We start from the raw sequence: 16,428 nt of genomic DNA, 5'->3' as shown, positions 1-16,428 counted from the left end.
TAGGAGTAAAATTTAAAATATATCAACAAAGCTGATTGCAAATTTTCTTTTATGGGAAGCTTCGTGATCAATAATTTCTTTCACCGACGAGACGAATTGGACGAAACTTTTTTGGCCATAAACGATACTTGGTTTAGTGACACGTTGAAATGGGTTGTTGTAGAAATTAATTTTACCAATCATGTATTTAATATTTAATCTGGAAATTAGTAACGTGGCTTGGACTCGTACAGACCCTCTTTCTCATTTGTCTCTCTATTGCCAGCCAGCTCGTAAATCAATTAATTACGAAAAACAAGAAAAGTAAAAGCAAAAGAGAAAGTGATGCACCCAAACTCACGACCAACAACTGTTACCATAATAATTCAACCTTCGAAGATTCAGTGCATTTTTTCACTTCTTCCCCCCTTATGGTTAGTTCACTCCAATTTCCCACTACATCACTTCTTCCGCTATTTCGTCTTTTCATTTCTGATTCTTCCACCTGTGCCTCTTTCGTCATTTTAATTTTTGCATCGCTCTTGATTAGTGATTACTAGGTTTTGTGCTTTTTTTTCCTTTCACTTTTTACTTATTTCGTATAGCATTTCTTGAGTTTTCAATGTTTGAGAACTTGTTTTTTGGTGAATGGATTCGTGATCGAGTTTCTGTAGTGTGATCAGTGGAGCTGAATTTCACTGCGGTGGGTTTATTACATCGATTGAATGGATTGTGCATAATTCGTTGGAATTAAGGGGATTGGGGAGTAAAGGAAAGTGTGCAAGCTAAGAAAATATTATTGCCTTGAAAAACGAGACGCAAGGTTGTCAGAATATGCATATGTTTGTGTAACAAAAGGCTTTGCGAATATATGTTGCCGATGATTTTCACTTTTATATTCCTATAGAAATTATATTCCATATCAGACGTTAACAAAGTGTAGAGCGTTTTGTAAAAAAATTGTATAGTGTGTTTTATTCTTAATTGATGCTGATGACTGATGTTGTTGGTCATACTTGGAAACATATTTTTCTTACAGAAATAGTGCAATCTGAAGTATTTCATTGCACCTATGTTATAGTATTTATTCCAGCAATGTGATGCCCAACATGACATAAGGTGTTCAGGAATTTACAATGGCTACAATGGTTAATTTAGGTTTTAGTCACTATTGTTGTTTATTGGTGTATATATACTAATATATTGTCCTTTTTTGCATTTTATGCATCTTAGGGGAACTATCAAATTGATGAGTATCACCTCTCTCTCTCTCCCTCTCTCCCTTTTTCTGTGTCTGTGTGTGTACACCTGCATACATTTTTTTAATCAATGTCAAACTATAACAACTTACAACAATGCTTTCTTGGTTTTCTTAGTTTTTGATATTTCCTTTGTATTTAGTTGCAGAATAAATGTATAAAAGTGGCTTCCTTGAGGACCAATCCCTATGGAGCTAGCTTTCAGAAATAAATTTCTTGATACTTTCCACCGAGCTGATTGAAACTATACATTTATTCTGATTTCTACTGATATATAATTGGCATAGGTGGTGATGCACTTTGTGGTAATGCATTGGAACCTCTGGTGCTGCATTCTTCTCGGATATCTTCATATATCTTGTATTTCTCTTAGTTCAGGACATCACTTGAATAGGAGTACTGGCTTAGAAAACTGGTTGGGTTATTCTGGGTCACTTGTGGGATATGATTCTCAACCCTATGATTCGGCATTTGTTGAAACATCAACTTCGTCATTCCCGTTGAATGAGTCAGTCTCTTGTGAGGACTTGGAAGGTGTAGGATCTTTTAATACCACATGCTTGCTAAGCTCAACTCATTATTTAAAATCTGATATTTACATTTATGGTGTTGGAAACCTGGAGATACTCTCTGATGTGTCACTTTTATGTCCCGTGGAAGGCTGCATGATAACAGTCAATGTATCCGGCAACATTAAACTTGGTCAAAATGCATCTATTGTTGCTGGTTCTGTGGTTTTATCTGCAGCCAATCTGACAATGGAATACAATTCTTATATAGACTCATCATCTTTAGGAGGGTCACCACCTTCCCAAACTAGTGGCACACCTGTTGGCGACGATGGAGCTGGTGGAGGGCATGGTGGGCGTGGTGCATCTTGTTTAAAAAATAACAAGACAAACTGGGGTGGTGATGTTTATGCTTGGTCTACATTGTCTGAACCATGGAGTTACGGGAGCAAGGGTGGTGGAAAATCTACTAAAAAGAAATACGGAGGGAATGGTGGGGGGCGTGTTAAGCTTCTAGTGAAAGACAATTTATATGTAAACGGATCTATTACTGCAAAAGGAGGAGATGGGGGGTCTGATGGGGGAGGGGGCTCTGGTGGAAGTATATTGGTTCATGCCGTAAAGCTGTGAGTATGATCTACTTGGTAGTCTGTGAACTTATACCTTCTTTTCATATGATGGCTTCTAAATGACTGTTAAGGGTGCCTGTAGCTATTATTTGAAGAGTGAAATGCAGTTTTTTTTTGTCATATTACGTCACTTCTATTAGCAGTTACAGCATTATAACTAATGGTTTTATTACATATTAAATGGTTTTGAAGATTAGATGATGAGAAAATAGCAAATGTTCGTAGATTTTTTTAATGATATTACTGGCAGAGAATTATGGCTTTTGTTGATGGTGGCATACTTTCTGTTTACATGGATCTGCTTTGGCATTTGTCCCATGCTCATTTACCATTGCAGTGGTAGTATACTCTTTCTTTTGAAGAATGTGGATGTTTTTGGAAATGTCTTGCCTTTGTTGAAGTTGAAGGTTTTTGAGTTGTTTCTAGTTTTTAAAAGTGCCATGTGTACATTGAAGGTTTTGTATGGAACTAATACATATTATCCAGTGAATTGTGCTTGTAACTTTTCTTTTCAACTTCATTTTTCGGTTGAGTGTAGGAAGGGATATGGTATCATCAATGCTGCTGGTGGAATGGGATGGGGTGGAGGAGGTGGAGGAAGAATATCACTTGATTGTTACAGCATACAAGAAGATTTTAACATTACTGTTCATGGTTAGTTCTGATACACTCCTGTACATGGCAGTTAAACCAATGATGCCTCCTGCTTGATCTTTTACTCTACAGTAGCTTAATCTATGTGAATCAAAATACCAAAAATTAGCATATTCTTTAAAGGTTTTCAGTTTTCAATGTGAGCATAAGCAAAAACCATTTTTTTTAGTTAAAAACGATCATAGATAAGGATTTGACACCTTCTCTTATAAAGGAAAAAAGAGTGATGTAATACTAACTTACCCACAGCCACTGGCTACAGTTTCTGATATATGAATGGTTGAAAAGGAAAGCTTTCACTTTTAATCAAGAAACTTGTCATGTTTTTGTTATTACTTATAAGGATGGTGTCCAGAACCAATTCAGCAAAGGAAATCTTTCAACTTCTCAGGTTTTCAATGGAATTTTGAAGTTTTTTCTGGAAGGTTGTTCTGCTGATTTAGATTCTGAAAGCTGTCCATAATTATTCCTGATTAGAGTTCATTTTTATTTGATTGCCTTCTAATTGTCACAATGATGATCCTTTGTTAAGCTTGAAGTTTCTCCCATCTTTTGCAAGCTTAACTCTTTCAGAATTTTTGAAGTGGTGAATAATCCAGTGTTCCCAATTTATCAATTTCTTCTGCATTGTGAGATGAAGCAGCGGGGATAATATGGATGAATAGCATAAGTTAAAATGAGTGAGGGGAAAACCACATAGGTAGTTTACCAAATAGGATGAGCTTGCTTAATGGTTTGTTTTGTTGTTAATTTAAAGCACTTTTTCTTTATCTTTGTGAAAAGAGGATGATGCTAACATCTGTGCAAAAGGGAGGGGGTTAACGTTTCTGATTACACTGAGTCTAAATTTTTTGGTGGTGTTGAGACTATGCATTTGATAATTTTAGATTTGTTGTTTTAATAAAAAAAATTGCTTGACATTGTTGTAGTTGTATCTTCAATTTTTTCAAATCAAGTAACATGCAGGGGTGCTTTTCTTAATCTGGATAGCAAGAAGGATCTTATACACAATATATGCATTTGTTGTGACAGGAGGTTTGAGTATTGGCTGTCCTGAGAATTCTGGAGCTGCTGGCACATATTTCAATGCACATTTACTAAGTTTAAAAGTTAGCAATGACAATGTCACAACAGAAACTGAGACTCCTTTGCTTGATTTCTCAACCAGCCCTTTATGGTCAAATGTTTATGTGGAAAATAACGCGAAAGTTTTGGTTCCGCTTGTGTGGTCCAGAGTTCAGGTAGCTAATTATACACGTTATGTACTATACCAAACCACACATGATCATGGAGTCACCATTTTATAATTTTATTTTAGTATTACCTATGTTTCAGAAAATTCTTTATGTGATACAGAACTACCTTTATAACAGTTTTGATGTGCTGAAGCATTTTATTGTTCAAACATTTATAGAATCCATTATCTGTTTTTGTAAGTCTGCTTCTTTTGGTATTACAAATTGGTGTAAATATCAGTAATTATTTTCTAGTTCCTTGAATCATTCATATTCCTAGGAAATAGTGGATTCTTGTAAATAGGATATATCATGCATGTACATGGGAAGTAGCATTTTTATTATCTTGTAATCATAAAATTCCTCTAAAATTCTCAAATAATCTTTTCAAGTATTTTAATTGTTGCCTTTATACTGTTTTGTTGCCTTTTGTAATTTTACTTTTTGTTTTGCTTTCAAAAACAATTTCATTGGTATATTTTATATTTTTCTTTATTAATCATTGCAATGTTTAACCATTGGAGCCAAATGTTTGATATTTGTTTGACTTCTTTAATTATGAAGGTAAGAGGCCAAATTAGTGTATACAGTGGTGGAAGCTTAATCTTTGGGTTGTCTGATTATCCAATTTCTGAGTTTGAGCTTGTTGCAGAAGAGCTTTTATTGAGTGATTCTATTATAAAGGTACTAGATTGTGACTCAAAGTGTTTTTCTGTCACTTATTTTGAACTACTATTTCTTTGAGTTGTAGTATCAACTTGTAACTTAACAATTTTACCTTTATTATATGAAGGTTTTTGGTGCATTTAGAGTTTCTGTTAAAATGTTACTAATGTGGGACTCGACAATTCAAATTGATGGTGGTGAAAGTACTGTTGTGACTGCTTCTGTACTTGAAGTGAGAAATCTGGCTGTTTTGAGGGTATGATGTTTTTTATTCTTTATTCAAAGTTGTGCAGCATTCTTGGTTATAGAACCTATAACCATATTTTGTTCTTGGTTGGTTGGAACTTCCATTGTGATAGTGATTTTTTGCCTTTGTAGCAAAATTCTGTCGTTAGTTCAAATACAAACTTGGCTTTATATGGTCAAGGACTACTACAATTGACTGGTGACGGTGATGCAATCAAAGGCCAGCGACTATCCTTGTCTCTCTTCTATAATGTAACTGTAAGCAATTATCTTTACCAGGGATTTTGTTGTTTTTATATTTTTTGAAGTGGTTACAAGAGTTTTAAATGATTTTCAGGGCTCTCCCTTATGCAAGGGATGCTAATATCAAAAAGTTGATTGAATAATGTATGTACAACAGATCTCTTAAAAATAGGCTATCTACATAAATACAAATATAAATAGGAAAAAAGTCTAGTAAATCAAATCTGTATCATATCTCCCGGGATATCATTATAATCTACGTAATATCTCAATTCCCTACCCCCTTTGAAGTTGCATTTGGGTGCAGCATTTTAATTGACAGTGCTCCTCTTGTGACAGGTTGGTCCAGGTTCCTTACTTCAAGCTCCTTTAGATGATGATGCTAGCAGAGGCACGTAAGTATGACTGCTTTCTAGTCACATTGCTTGACTTAAAACAATTTCCATATGGCCTATTTGGAAACTCTAAACTTAATCCATTTTATTGTTTTTTTTAATAATTTTTGTAGGGTGACAAAACATCTTTGCGACACACAGAGATGCCCAATAGATTTGATAACTCCACCTGACGATTGTCATGTCAACTATACACTCTCCTTCTCACTTCAAGTAAGATTTGTTAAGTAATAGGAAATGTGATATTTTAGCTGTATTTCATTTAAAAAAAAGGTGAATTTCTTGTCTTATTTTTTTGCGCTCTTGGAATTAAGTTGGAACCAATTTTTAACCCCCCACCTTTGTTGCATTTAATGCAATACCAATTATATAATTTCTGAAAAATGAATTTGTTTTGGTACACAATATTGGTTTTAGTCATGTTAAAATGCTACATTTGCATTTGTTTTGGTACATATGTTTGTGTATCTTTAATGTGGTTGAGTCTTATGACATGAAATAACATCTTTCTATCATTGCCACCATCATTTCTAATTCAATCAACTTCTTTTGTTGGACATTGTTTTGTGATTGGGTCTACATAAGAACAACAAAATATTGCTGTTCAAGTTGAACATTATGGTGGATTCTTATTTTCTTATGAGTTTTTGCAGATTTGCCGTGTTGAGGATCTTCTTGTAAATGGCATTATGAAGGGAAGCATAATTCACATTCACAGGGCAAGAACTGTGATTGTTGATACCGATGGTATGATTACTGCATCCGAATTAGGTAATTAAAATGTTTAAGAAACCTAATTTTTTATTGTTTTTTTTATACTTTCTGTTCTTCCGAGCTTACCTTGCTAGTAAAAATGCTAATTACCACAAAAGTATAGTATTGAGATTTTGATTAGATAGGGACCTCTTTCAGGTTGCACTGAAGGTATTGGTAAGGGAAACTTTTTGAATGGAGCTGGTGGTGGTGCTGGACATGGTGGAAAAGGAGGGTCTGGATATTTCAATGGGAGAGAGAGTATTGGTGGTAATGAATATGGAAATGCTATTCTTCCATGTGAATTAGGAAGTGGAACTGAGGGTCCTAATGAGTCATATGGGCATGTTGTTGGAGGCGGAATGATTGGTAATTAGTTTTAAACACATTTGACTTTATATATTTCATGTAAAGGATACTCCCAAGTTTATTTCTGGCTATTAAACATGGATGCAGATGTCTGCAAATGCTATATCTCTATTCATTATATGAAGGAAAATATCTACATTTTTATGATATTCTCTGATCACTGTAATTTTTGTTTGATTTTGGCTAGTGATGGGATCCATTCAGTGGCCACTTTTGAGACTAGACCTTTATGGATCCTTGAGGGCTGATGGTGAAAGCTTTAGCAAATCAATAAAAAGCGGTGATGGTTCTTTGGTTGGGGGTCTTGGCGGAGGTTCTGGTGGAACAGTCCTTCTTTTCCTTCAAGAACTTAGGCTCTTGGAGAATTCATCCTTATCTGTTGTTGGGGGCAATGGTGGTCCAGTTGGTGGTGGTGGTGGAGGTGGAGGTCGAATTCATTTCCATTGGTCAAAGATTGGTATGGAGGAAGAATATGTTCCTGTTGCAAGTATTACTGGCACCGTGAATAACAGGTGTGCATAATCATGTCTCTGCTAACGGCTTTAGAATTGGAACACAAAAGATTATTACTGTTTTTGCTTGGGCCACATACTATTTCCATAGTCAGAAGACTAATGTGGCAACTCATAATTTTCGGAGGACCAAATTGAGGCCACTTTTAAGGAACTTGAAAGTTGAAACATGATCATTGTAAATAATTTAATCGCTATCATGGTAAAATGGCAGTGTACATTTTCTTCAATTAAATTTTGCTGAGAAACAGCATCTCTTTCTTCATTATTTTAAACAGTGGAGGTGCTGGGGACAATGATGGCCATCATGGACAGGAGGGAACTATAACTGGGAAAGCATGCCCTAAAGGCCTTTATGGAATTTTCTGCGAGGTTTGCTCCATTAGGTTTTTGTTTTTTCCTTTTTGTTTCTTCTTATTCTTGGATTTGCTCAGAATGTTAGAGATATGCTATGATAAATGTTAGGCATCAGAAATATATAGATCAGAGATGAAAATTCACTGTAGTGCAGCAGATTTCTGGCATGTATCAAGGTTATAACAAAGCCTTGAATCTGCACAATGAAATAAATACAGAACAGGTAAGAAAATCAGACTAGGTAATTAGAGAGTGCCAAGTCTCTCCTTGAGGTCCTAGCCAATCCCAGCCTACATCTCACCATCATCACTCAGCCCTTACACAGCTACACCCCCTAAGACCGAATTACTCTCTTGCTACCCTCTTTACTGCCACCACGCTGGCACAACATTGAGATTTATCGTTCATCTATAAAAAGTTATTCTTTCCTTTAGATTCTGAACCACTTCTATCACAAATCTAATAATTCTTGCACCTTCTCTGGATTTATGCTTTCTGAAAATTTATTAAACTGTGCAATTGATTTTACAGGAATGTCCTATTGGTACTTACAAAGATGTTGATGGTTCTGATGAACACCTTTGCATTCCTTGTCCTCTTGATCTTCTTCCAAATCGTGCAAATTTCATATATAAACGAGGTATCTTTGATGATATTAGTTGGCTTTGCATGCCTAACATTATGTTCTATCTCAAATTTTTTGGATGGCTCTTTTCATTGCAGGGGGTGTTACAAGACGGACTTGTCCATATAAATGTATATCAGACAAATATCGAATGCCTAATTGCTATACACCTCTAGAGGAGCTCATTTATACATTTGGGGGTCCCTGGCCATTTTCAGTATTGTTGTCATTCATTTTATTGCTTGTGGCTCTGCTACTAAGTACTTTGAGAAACAAGTTGACCGGTTCTGGTTCATATCGTAGTTCAAGTTCAATTGAACACCATAATCATCACCGCTTCCCGTATCTTCTTTCTCTTTCTGAGGTACTATTCTGATAAGAAAATTTCCACTGTTTAATTAGTTCTTTCTGAAGCATTAATTGAGCCTTAACATATTATCTCTGAAACTATTTGATGCATTATATCTTTGTTGTTTGAAAACTAGGTCCGTGGAGCTAGAGCTGAAGAGACTCAAAGTCATGTACACAGAATGTACTTTATGGGTCCTAATACTTTTAGAGAACCCTGGCATCTTCCTTACTCACCTCCCCATGCTATAATTGAGATTGTGTAAGAGAAACTCCATATTCAATTATTCATGTGTATGTCATGGATCCTGATGTCATATTGCGTTATATGTGGGGCTGTGCATTTCATATGTAGTCATAGTCTGGTTCCTATTCAGACTGTTCTGTCTGACTATGGAACCATTTGTATGGCTTCACTACCCATGTATTAAGTACCTCTGGTACTTCAATTATATATATATATATATATATATTTTTTTTTTTTTTTTTGCTGATAAAAAAAAATGTGGGGCTGTGCATTGATAAATACTGGAAACTTATTATTTTAGCTTAAATCATCAATCTTCAGTGTTACTGAAAAACCATAGGTACTTGTTAACTATCTGTTTATATTGATATCAATCATTAATCTTTTATGTAACTGAAAATCACACCTACTTGTTAACTGAAAATCATCAATATTTGGTGTAACTGAAAATCACATCTAATCTAGCATCAAAATGCTTTTCCTCTCCTAATAGGAAAAAAAGGTCTTGGTATTTGGTAATAAAAATTCTACATCAAGCATTTGTGTATAAGGCAAAGATAAAGAAATCCAGTTAGTATTCTAATCTAGCATCATATTACTATATGCCATAATTGTTTGATATAAAAATTATCTAGGGATGTAAGATAAGACCATTTATATGTCTTCACCATTAGCATAAACTTTTAGGACTGTGTCATTAATCTACTATCCCAAAAGCTTAAGCTGTTAGGTGAAAACACATGACTGGCTTTATATTACTTCTCTAACAATAATTGTGATTTTAAGTTAGATTTAATCCTAACTGTGATGCAGGTATGAGGATGCTTTTAATAGATTTATTGATGAAATCAACTCGGTTGCTGCATATGATTGGTGGGAGGGATCAGTGCACAGTATACTTTCAGTTGTTGCATATCCTTGTGCTTGGTCCTGGAAGCATTGGCGAAGGAGAGTCAAAATTAGTTGCCTTCAGGAATATGTCAAGTCTGAATATGACCATTCTTGTCTACGTTCCTGTCGATCACGAGCTTTGTACAAAGGGATGAAGGTTTGACTTGCAAAGCATTTAACATGATGGAGTAATTTCCATAAAGTCCTTGTTAGTTACTTTTATTAATATAATTATTCCTGTTATAGGAAGACACATGGAATACTGATGTATAGAAGTAGTAGCCTTAGGCTTTAAACATAAAAATTAGGATTTTCTTAGGGGCAATAAGGGTGGTGATTTGCATCCAGTTAGGGCTTCCTACTTAATTAAGAGACACTTCTAAAGAACAATCCAAGCCAGATAATATAGCCAAAGACCTGGTCTGCCCAAAAGAGAATTAAAAAAATTAAGGAATATACTAAAATACTCCATAATTGATATAAAAATATCCAAATGGTGTATTTTTTTAGCCCAAGAACCATAGAAGTGCAATAATAGAAATTTGAGCCAATGTATTGTACTCACCCTTAATTCTATTTTCTAATCATAAAATGTTTCAGCTTCTAATCATAAGAATTGTGTTTTGATTAGTACTATAAATATGTGGAAGTTTCTTTATTTGGTTATTTCTCAGGGACTATTTGGATTTCTTAGAAGCAATAGGTGCTTTTTATTCATCTGGCAAGTTACGACATGGCTATATGTTCAGAAGATGTTATGTTTATCAGATTGCATTCCTTCATTTGCCCAGAAAAGCAAAACAATGTGATTTAAAACATTAGTATTAATTTTATTTATGCTTGTTACATAAACATATAACATATATACATGTTAATTTGCAACTTTTTTGTTTCCCTGGCTTGTATTAGAATGTAAGACCTTTCAATAGAGGTTTCCACAGTGTTAAATAATGCAGTCATTTTTTTTAATCTCTTTAATTTAAGAAACAAATGATGCAGGTTGGGGCAACTCCGGATTTAATGGTAGCATACATTGATTTTTTTCTTGGTGGTGATGAGAAGCGATTAGACATTGTATCAATTATACAGAAGAGATTTCCCATGTGCATAATTTTTGGTGGGGATGGGAGCTACATGGCACCTTATAATCTTCACAATGATACACTGTTGACCAACCTCCTTGGTCAGGTATCTTGATTCATTGTTAATGTTGTGAAGATTTAGTCAATTATGTTCTCTATACATAGCTGACATACTAATCCCAAACTTGATATCCACAGCATGTCCCGGCAACTGTTTGGAATCGCTTGGTAGCTGGACTGAATGCTCAGTTAAGGACTGTAAGGCATGGATCAATTCGTACTGCACTAGGTCCTGTTGTTGATTGGATAAATAGCCATGCAAACCCCCAACTTGAGTTTCATGGAGTTAAAATTGAGCTTGGATGGTTCCAAGCAACAGCTTCTGGTTACTATCAGCTTGGTATCGTGGTAGCAGTTGGGGATTATTCCCTTCTTGATTTGCACCAGTCTGATACTTTGGTTGGCACAGATGAATATTTGAGGTAATTTATGATCCTGACAAATGCTGTATACATGCAGACCATAGACTTGTTTTCTTCTGATTAATCCAATTAACAACATGGCAGGGAAGGGTAACAATCATTTTATTTTGTCCTATTAGAGAATTGATAGTGCCAATTGAATCTAAATAACATCAAATTGAATGTTAGTAAATGGGTTTCGTGTGGGAAATATTGTTGGAAAGAACATGGTGCCTACTCAAATATTGGGAAATCAGTTTAAGAAATGTTTTGTTTTCATTTTCTGTTTCCAATAATGATAACTAATATTCTACCTTGTTTTCGCTGTTATTGTGGTTTTCACCATTTTTTGTACAAATCTCTGGAAATGGGAAAAAGGTGAAATTTTAGTAACTATTAGTAAACAGAAAATACATTCTTAAACCAAACAGGTAATTGTTCACAAAACAGTTAAACCCAATGTTGTTCATGACTGTTGCTACTCCTTATGATAGTAATGATGACTCATAATACTTGGTTTTATAAAATTGATCTGATTAGATTAGGTGGATTAGGAAAAAATACAAAATTCTTCTTTGATATGATACAAATGAGTGTTTAGAGAGGATTCTTTCTTCCCCAGATTAAGTTGATATTGAGATCCAGCACAATGTATGATGTGCTTATGCATTGTCACTTTTAATGCTAGCAGATTCTCTCATCAGGGGACATATTTGGGGTGCAAAACCTTTACTAATTCTTTGCTTTTAGCCTTCAAGTTGCATGGTTCCTTGATATTGTTTAATTCCTCCTAGACGAAGATTAGTACAGACTTTGTTTTTAAATCCCACTTGTGTATTAGGCTGAAAAGTTTTTTATTTATTATTTATAACAGGAAAAATGTGGCACATGGAAGAAAGAATGTTAAGCAGCTGCAGCATAGTTGGCCATACATGAGCAATTCATTATCTCTTAAAAGGATAACTGGAGGAATTAATGGTGGCCTAGTAAATGATGCTACCTTAAAATCATTGGACTTTAGAAGGGACTTTCTATTCCCACTTTCTCTACTGTTGTGCAATACTAGACCTGTTGGTCGTCAGGTAGTTAAATTATTTTTAGGTGCTTCACCTCTCCACAACTATAAATTGAACATTGTCTAATATATGACATCTTTGTTTCAGGACACTGTACAGTTACTGATTACTTTGATGCTTTTAGCAGATCTTTCTGTCACTCTCCTCATGTTGCTTCAGTTCTACTGGATTGCTCTTGCGGCTTTTCTTTCTGTTCTACTAATTCTTCCTCTCTCTCTACTTTCTCCATTTCCTGCTGGTCTGAATGCATTATTCAGTAAAGAACCTAGTAGAGCTTCACTTTCTCGAGTATATGCACTGTGGAATGCTACTTCTTTATCTAATATTGTAAGTTTTGTCTATATTGTGATACCATTTAGTATAACTGTCGTGTAATTGTAAAACAGTGGAAAACATGCCTTCGCTTGCAATTATAATATGTTTAGGTTATTGGACCTTAAAAAACTTAGTTTTATAATAAGGATTTCATGATGAGTTGCTTGTAGCAAATTGCCCCATCATGCTTATGATGCATAGCTTTAATGTGGTTATTCTAATTCTAGAAGAATGGGGGAAAAAGCAGTCCAAAATAGTTTGGAATTGCCAAAATTTCTTTTTCAACCTTGACTGTAAACTATCTCAATTGGCTTTGTAGCGAGCAACCTGCAGTATAAATGCAGAGATAAACATTGTAAATCGGTAATTACTGAAAGATATAGTTAAAACATATCAAAAAGCTCTAGTGACTAAAAGGCAATGACTTGTACAAAAAAAAAGGCAATGACTTGCTAAAAAATATCAAACTTGCTAATGAGGCATAAATAGGATTATCAGCAACAGAATACTATTCTCCAATGCAACCTTCAATGGCAATAAATTGTTTGAGGATGCAGTGTTTCTACTATGGACTTGGATCAGAAGTGCGGAGAAAGATTTCTCAATCCACTTTAACCATTGGTCAAGTAACCTTAGACAGAGCTTCTTACAGTAGCAGGGGGTAGCATATATAGGATTATCAGCAGATGTACATTTCATTCTGAGTCATAGTTTGGTTCCTTTTCAGACTATGTTTGTCTGTCTACGGAACCATTTGTATGGCCTCTTCTCCATTGTACTGAGTACCTCTGGTACTTTATCTATTCATATATATATATATATATATATATATATATATATATATATCTACTTTTGCTGATAAAAAAAAAACTTGCTAATGAGGCTTGTATCAACAGTAACTTTTATTTGAAAAACACTATATTCAGTCCAAATATATTATTTAAAATTTATTTTTGTTTATGCAATGTTCCATACAAAAATTCTTCTCGTATATTTACTAATTAAATCTGCCATGAAAAGTTTATTGTGGAGGATTGAGACAAACCACATTTGTAGTAAAAGAAAATTGCATAAAGCAGTTTAAGCATTGAAAGGGGATAATATACTACCCTCCCACTACATGATTAAGGGGGGGATATCAGAATTATGATACATTCTACATCTTAAACATTAAAGCCTTCTATTTTTCTGAAAATTAGTAGAGCCCTATGATGCCTAGAAATTACCTTGAAATGCAGAATTGGCAAGGCCTTGTAACATACTATTGTAGGTTGAGGGAAGACAGTTATGGAATTCTGGGCATATTGAATTCTTAACTTTTTAAGATACATATAGTTATGCAACCATTTGAAATATATTATTTTTATGATTTATCTAACATTTGTTTCTGTATGTGCATATGTGCAGGGAGTGGCTTTTATTTGTTGTCTCCTTCATTATTCATTATCCCACTTTTACCACCCTGATGAGGCAAGCACACGTAATGTTAAGAGGTAAGGCTGTCAACATTTAAATGACAGCATTTTATCTCAAACAACAATGACATTACAAACAACCTGCATTTTTTTGTTTAAATTTACTTCGGTGGCGGTTCAGTAAAATATCAACTCTGAATAATTATAACATCATATTTATGCTTATAGTATCACGATTTACTTCATATTTAAACGTGACAGCCAGTTAAATTATGCTTAATCATTAAACTGCCTCTCTCCATGGAGGTTTTGTTGTCTGAGGAAGAAAAATATTCTGTCAAATTTAACAGTTGTTTTTTTAAGAAATTGAACCTATTTACAAACTGGAATGGAATGTCTTTGTGACGGGTGAATGTAAGGAGTTGTCTCAAACACAAGAAAATTGTTACTCTTGACTCTTGAACAGGGGGATCACATGGCAGGAGAAATGTGACTCAATAATCAAAGGCAGCAGAGAGAAGTACAGAGAAAGCAAGCTGGAGGAATTTTGGGTTGGCTTATAAATCCATGTTGACGTGCTAGTAATGAAGTATCATTAAATTCCTCCATCTGTTTTCTCTGTACTTTTCACTCAGTTTTTGATTAACGGGCTGTGCTATCCCCTGATAAGAGTAAGAATCCCCTCAAGTTCAAGGCAACTGCTGAGATTCATCCCGTGGTTGGTGTTTATTTATTTATTTTTGGTTAACAACTTTTGGTGTTCATTATTTTCAAGTCTTAATACATAACATTCTCTTGCAGGGAAGATGATAAATGCTGGCTTTTGCCTATCATCCTTTTTCTATTCAAGTCTGTACAGGCCCGTTTTGTCAATTGGCACATAGCGAATCTAGAAATGGAAGATTATTCTCTATTTTGTCCGGATCCAGATGCTTTTTGGGCTCATGAACCTGGTTTATGACAGAAAAGAAATAGAAGCATTAGAAATGTGAACCTGGATGTTAAGTTTTTGGTAAATCCAACAGTTCAAAATGATGCTTCGTTTCGGCGTGGAGCAGGAGCCTTGCCGTGTGAATATATATATTCAGAGATGTACAGGAGAATGAAGTACAGTTCTGCACTTTTTCGCTTCTTTGTAAAAAAAATCTCTAGAGTTTCAAGGTATAATAGTTACACGGAAGACACCTCTTTCTAGTATTGTCTTTTAGTTTATATATTTTTTGGGTTCGCTTTCTCATGATTAATACCACTGAAGCTTCACCACTTACTCTTGTCTATGCATTTCATCATAAATTAAAGCAAATTTTGCATGACACGAGTTTTACATATATTAAGCCTCATCATTGTATAATTTTATTCTAAAAAAAATTTGAATGACTAGATTGTTAAAATAATTATAGTGCTTGACTTGAGTAATAATGTTTGTATTATTATAATTCAAATCTATTAATTTTTTGCTTAATTATTCAATTGGAATACATTTTTTTAACTTATTTAAACAATACTTTTTTTTCCAAATATTTTTTTTATTGAAAAATGTTAATTTTTAATATGTTAATTTTTTTTGTTAGTTGGGGATTCGAACTCACAATTTATTTTCTCTTCTATTTTTACCACCAAGTTAATCTTGTATTTTTTTTTACAAATACTAGTATGGAGGAGTTTATAAATTAGCATTACATGTTAAAAATATGTAAATTTGAAGGATCAAAATTAAAGTTTATTATGAGGATTAAAAATGTAATTAAGTTTAATTTTTTTCCTTTGATTCGGCTAAAGGAAGTCTTGGACAAAATAGTAAAATTTAAAGTCTGACTTTTTAGTCCACAAATATGTTCACTACTATATTGTGTCATCCACAGCATTATGATCAATTGAAAACTAATTTAGTCCTTAAAATTTTAAATATCTACGTTGTTCTTGAAATTTATAAAATGGTAAAATGGTCCATAAAATTGTAAATCAAAAATAACTTTTAAAAATGTTGTGTTAGCTAGCACAAGCAACAACCAATTAGGCACACATATGACTATCATGTCACATGGACAAAAATGTCTCCTTCTTTAAAGGAAGAATGTATTAGCCATTAGATGAATTGAAGCATGACAATGCATGGTGCTTCTAAACCAATTTGATTCCTAGTTACTTTTTCTTCTACAATG

General features: G+C 34.2%; 1 protein-coding gene across 4 annotated transcripts; it reads left to right on the top strand.

Annotated features, from left to right (window-relative positions):
• The first annotated feature begins 206 nt into the window (after positions 1 to 206).
• LOC114374798 lies at positions 207 to 15,592 on the top strand. 4 transcript variants are annotated; one of them, XM_028332492.1, is made up of 23 exons: positions 207 to 413; positions 1,526 to 2,373; positions 2,915 to 3,030; positions 4,063 to 4,271; positions 4,830 to 4,949; positions 5,059 to 5,187; positions 5,310 to 5,435; positions 5,760 to 5,815; positions 5,929 to 6,028; positions 6,469 to 6,586; positions 6,728 to 6,937; positions 7,125 to 7,449; positions 7,728 to 7,821; positions 8,338 to 8,446; positions 8,530 to 8,795; positions 8,917 to 9,041; positions 9,840 to 10,074; positions 10,917 to 11,105; positions 11,198 to 11,481; positions 12,335 to 12,542; positions 12,624 to 12,863; positions 14,259 to 14,344; positions 15,068 to 15,592. In XM_028332492.1, the coding sequence occupies exons 1-23, from the start codon at positions 411 to 413 to the stop codon at positions 15,225 to 15,227; spliced, it is 4,356 nt and encodes a 1,451-aa protein (XP_028188293.1). In that variant the 5' UTR covers positions 207 to 410; the 3' UTR covers positions 15,228 to 15,592. The 4 variants fall into 4 exon arrangements, 3 of the variants coding, with proteins under 3 accessions (XP_028188293.1, XP_028188292.1, XP_028188291.1); XM_028332491.1 differs by having other exon boundaries at positions 234 to 413; positions 1,387 to 2,373; XM_028332490.1 differs by having other exon boundaries at positions 234 to 413; positions 1,381 to 2,373.
• Positions 15,593 to 16,428: the final 836 nt, after the last annotated feature.

Source organism: Glycine soja, chromosome 11 (assembly GCF_004193775.1).
Source record: "Glycine soja cultivar W05 chromosome 11, ASM419377v2, whole genome shotgun sequence".
Classification (NCBI taxonomy): Eukaryota; Viridiplantae; Streptophyta; class Magnoliopsida; order Fabales; family Fabaceae; genus Glycine; species Glycine soja.
The sequence above is the reverse complement of the archived record's forward strand: the minus strand, read 5'-3'. Positions and strand labels throughout refer to the sequence as shown.

Bases quoted from the DNA above. Each gene is read 5' to 3' on its own strand.
- LOC114374798 (XM_028332492.1), top strand. The intron at 2,374-2,914 runs GTGAGTATGATC...GGTTGAGTGTAG, and splicing joins TTGGTTCATGCCGTAAAGCT to GAAGGGATATGGTATCATCA. The intron at 5,436-5,759 runs GTAAGCAATTAT...CTCTTGTGACAG, and splicing joins CTCTCTTCTATAATGTAACT to GTTGGTCCAGGTTCCTTACT.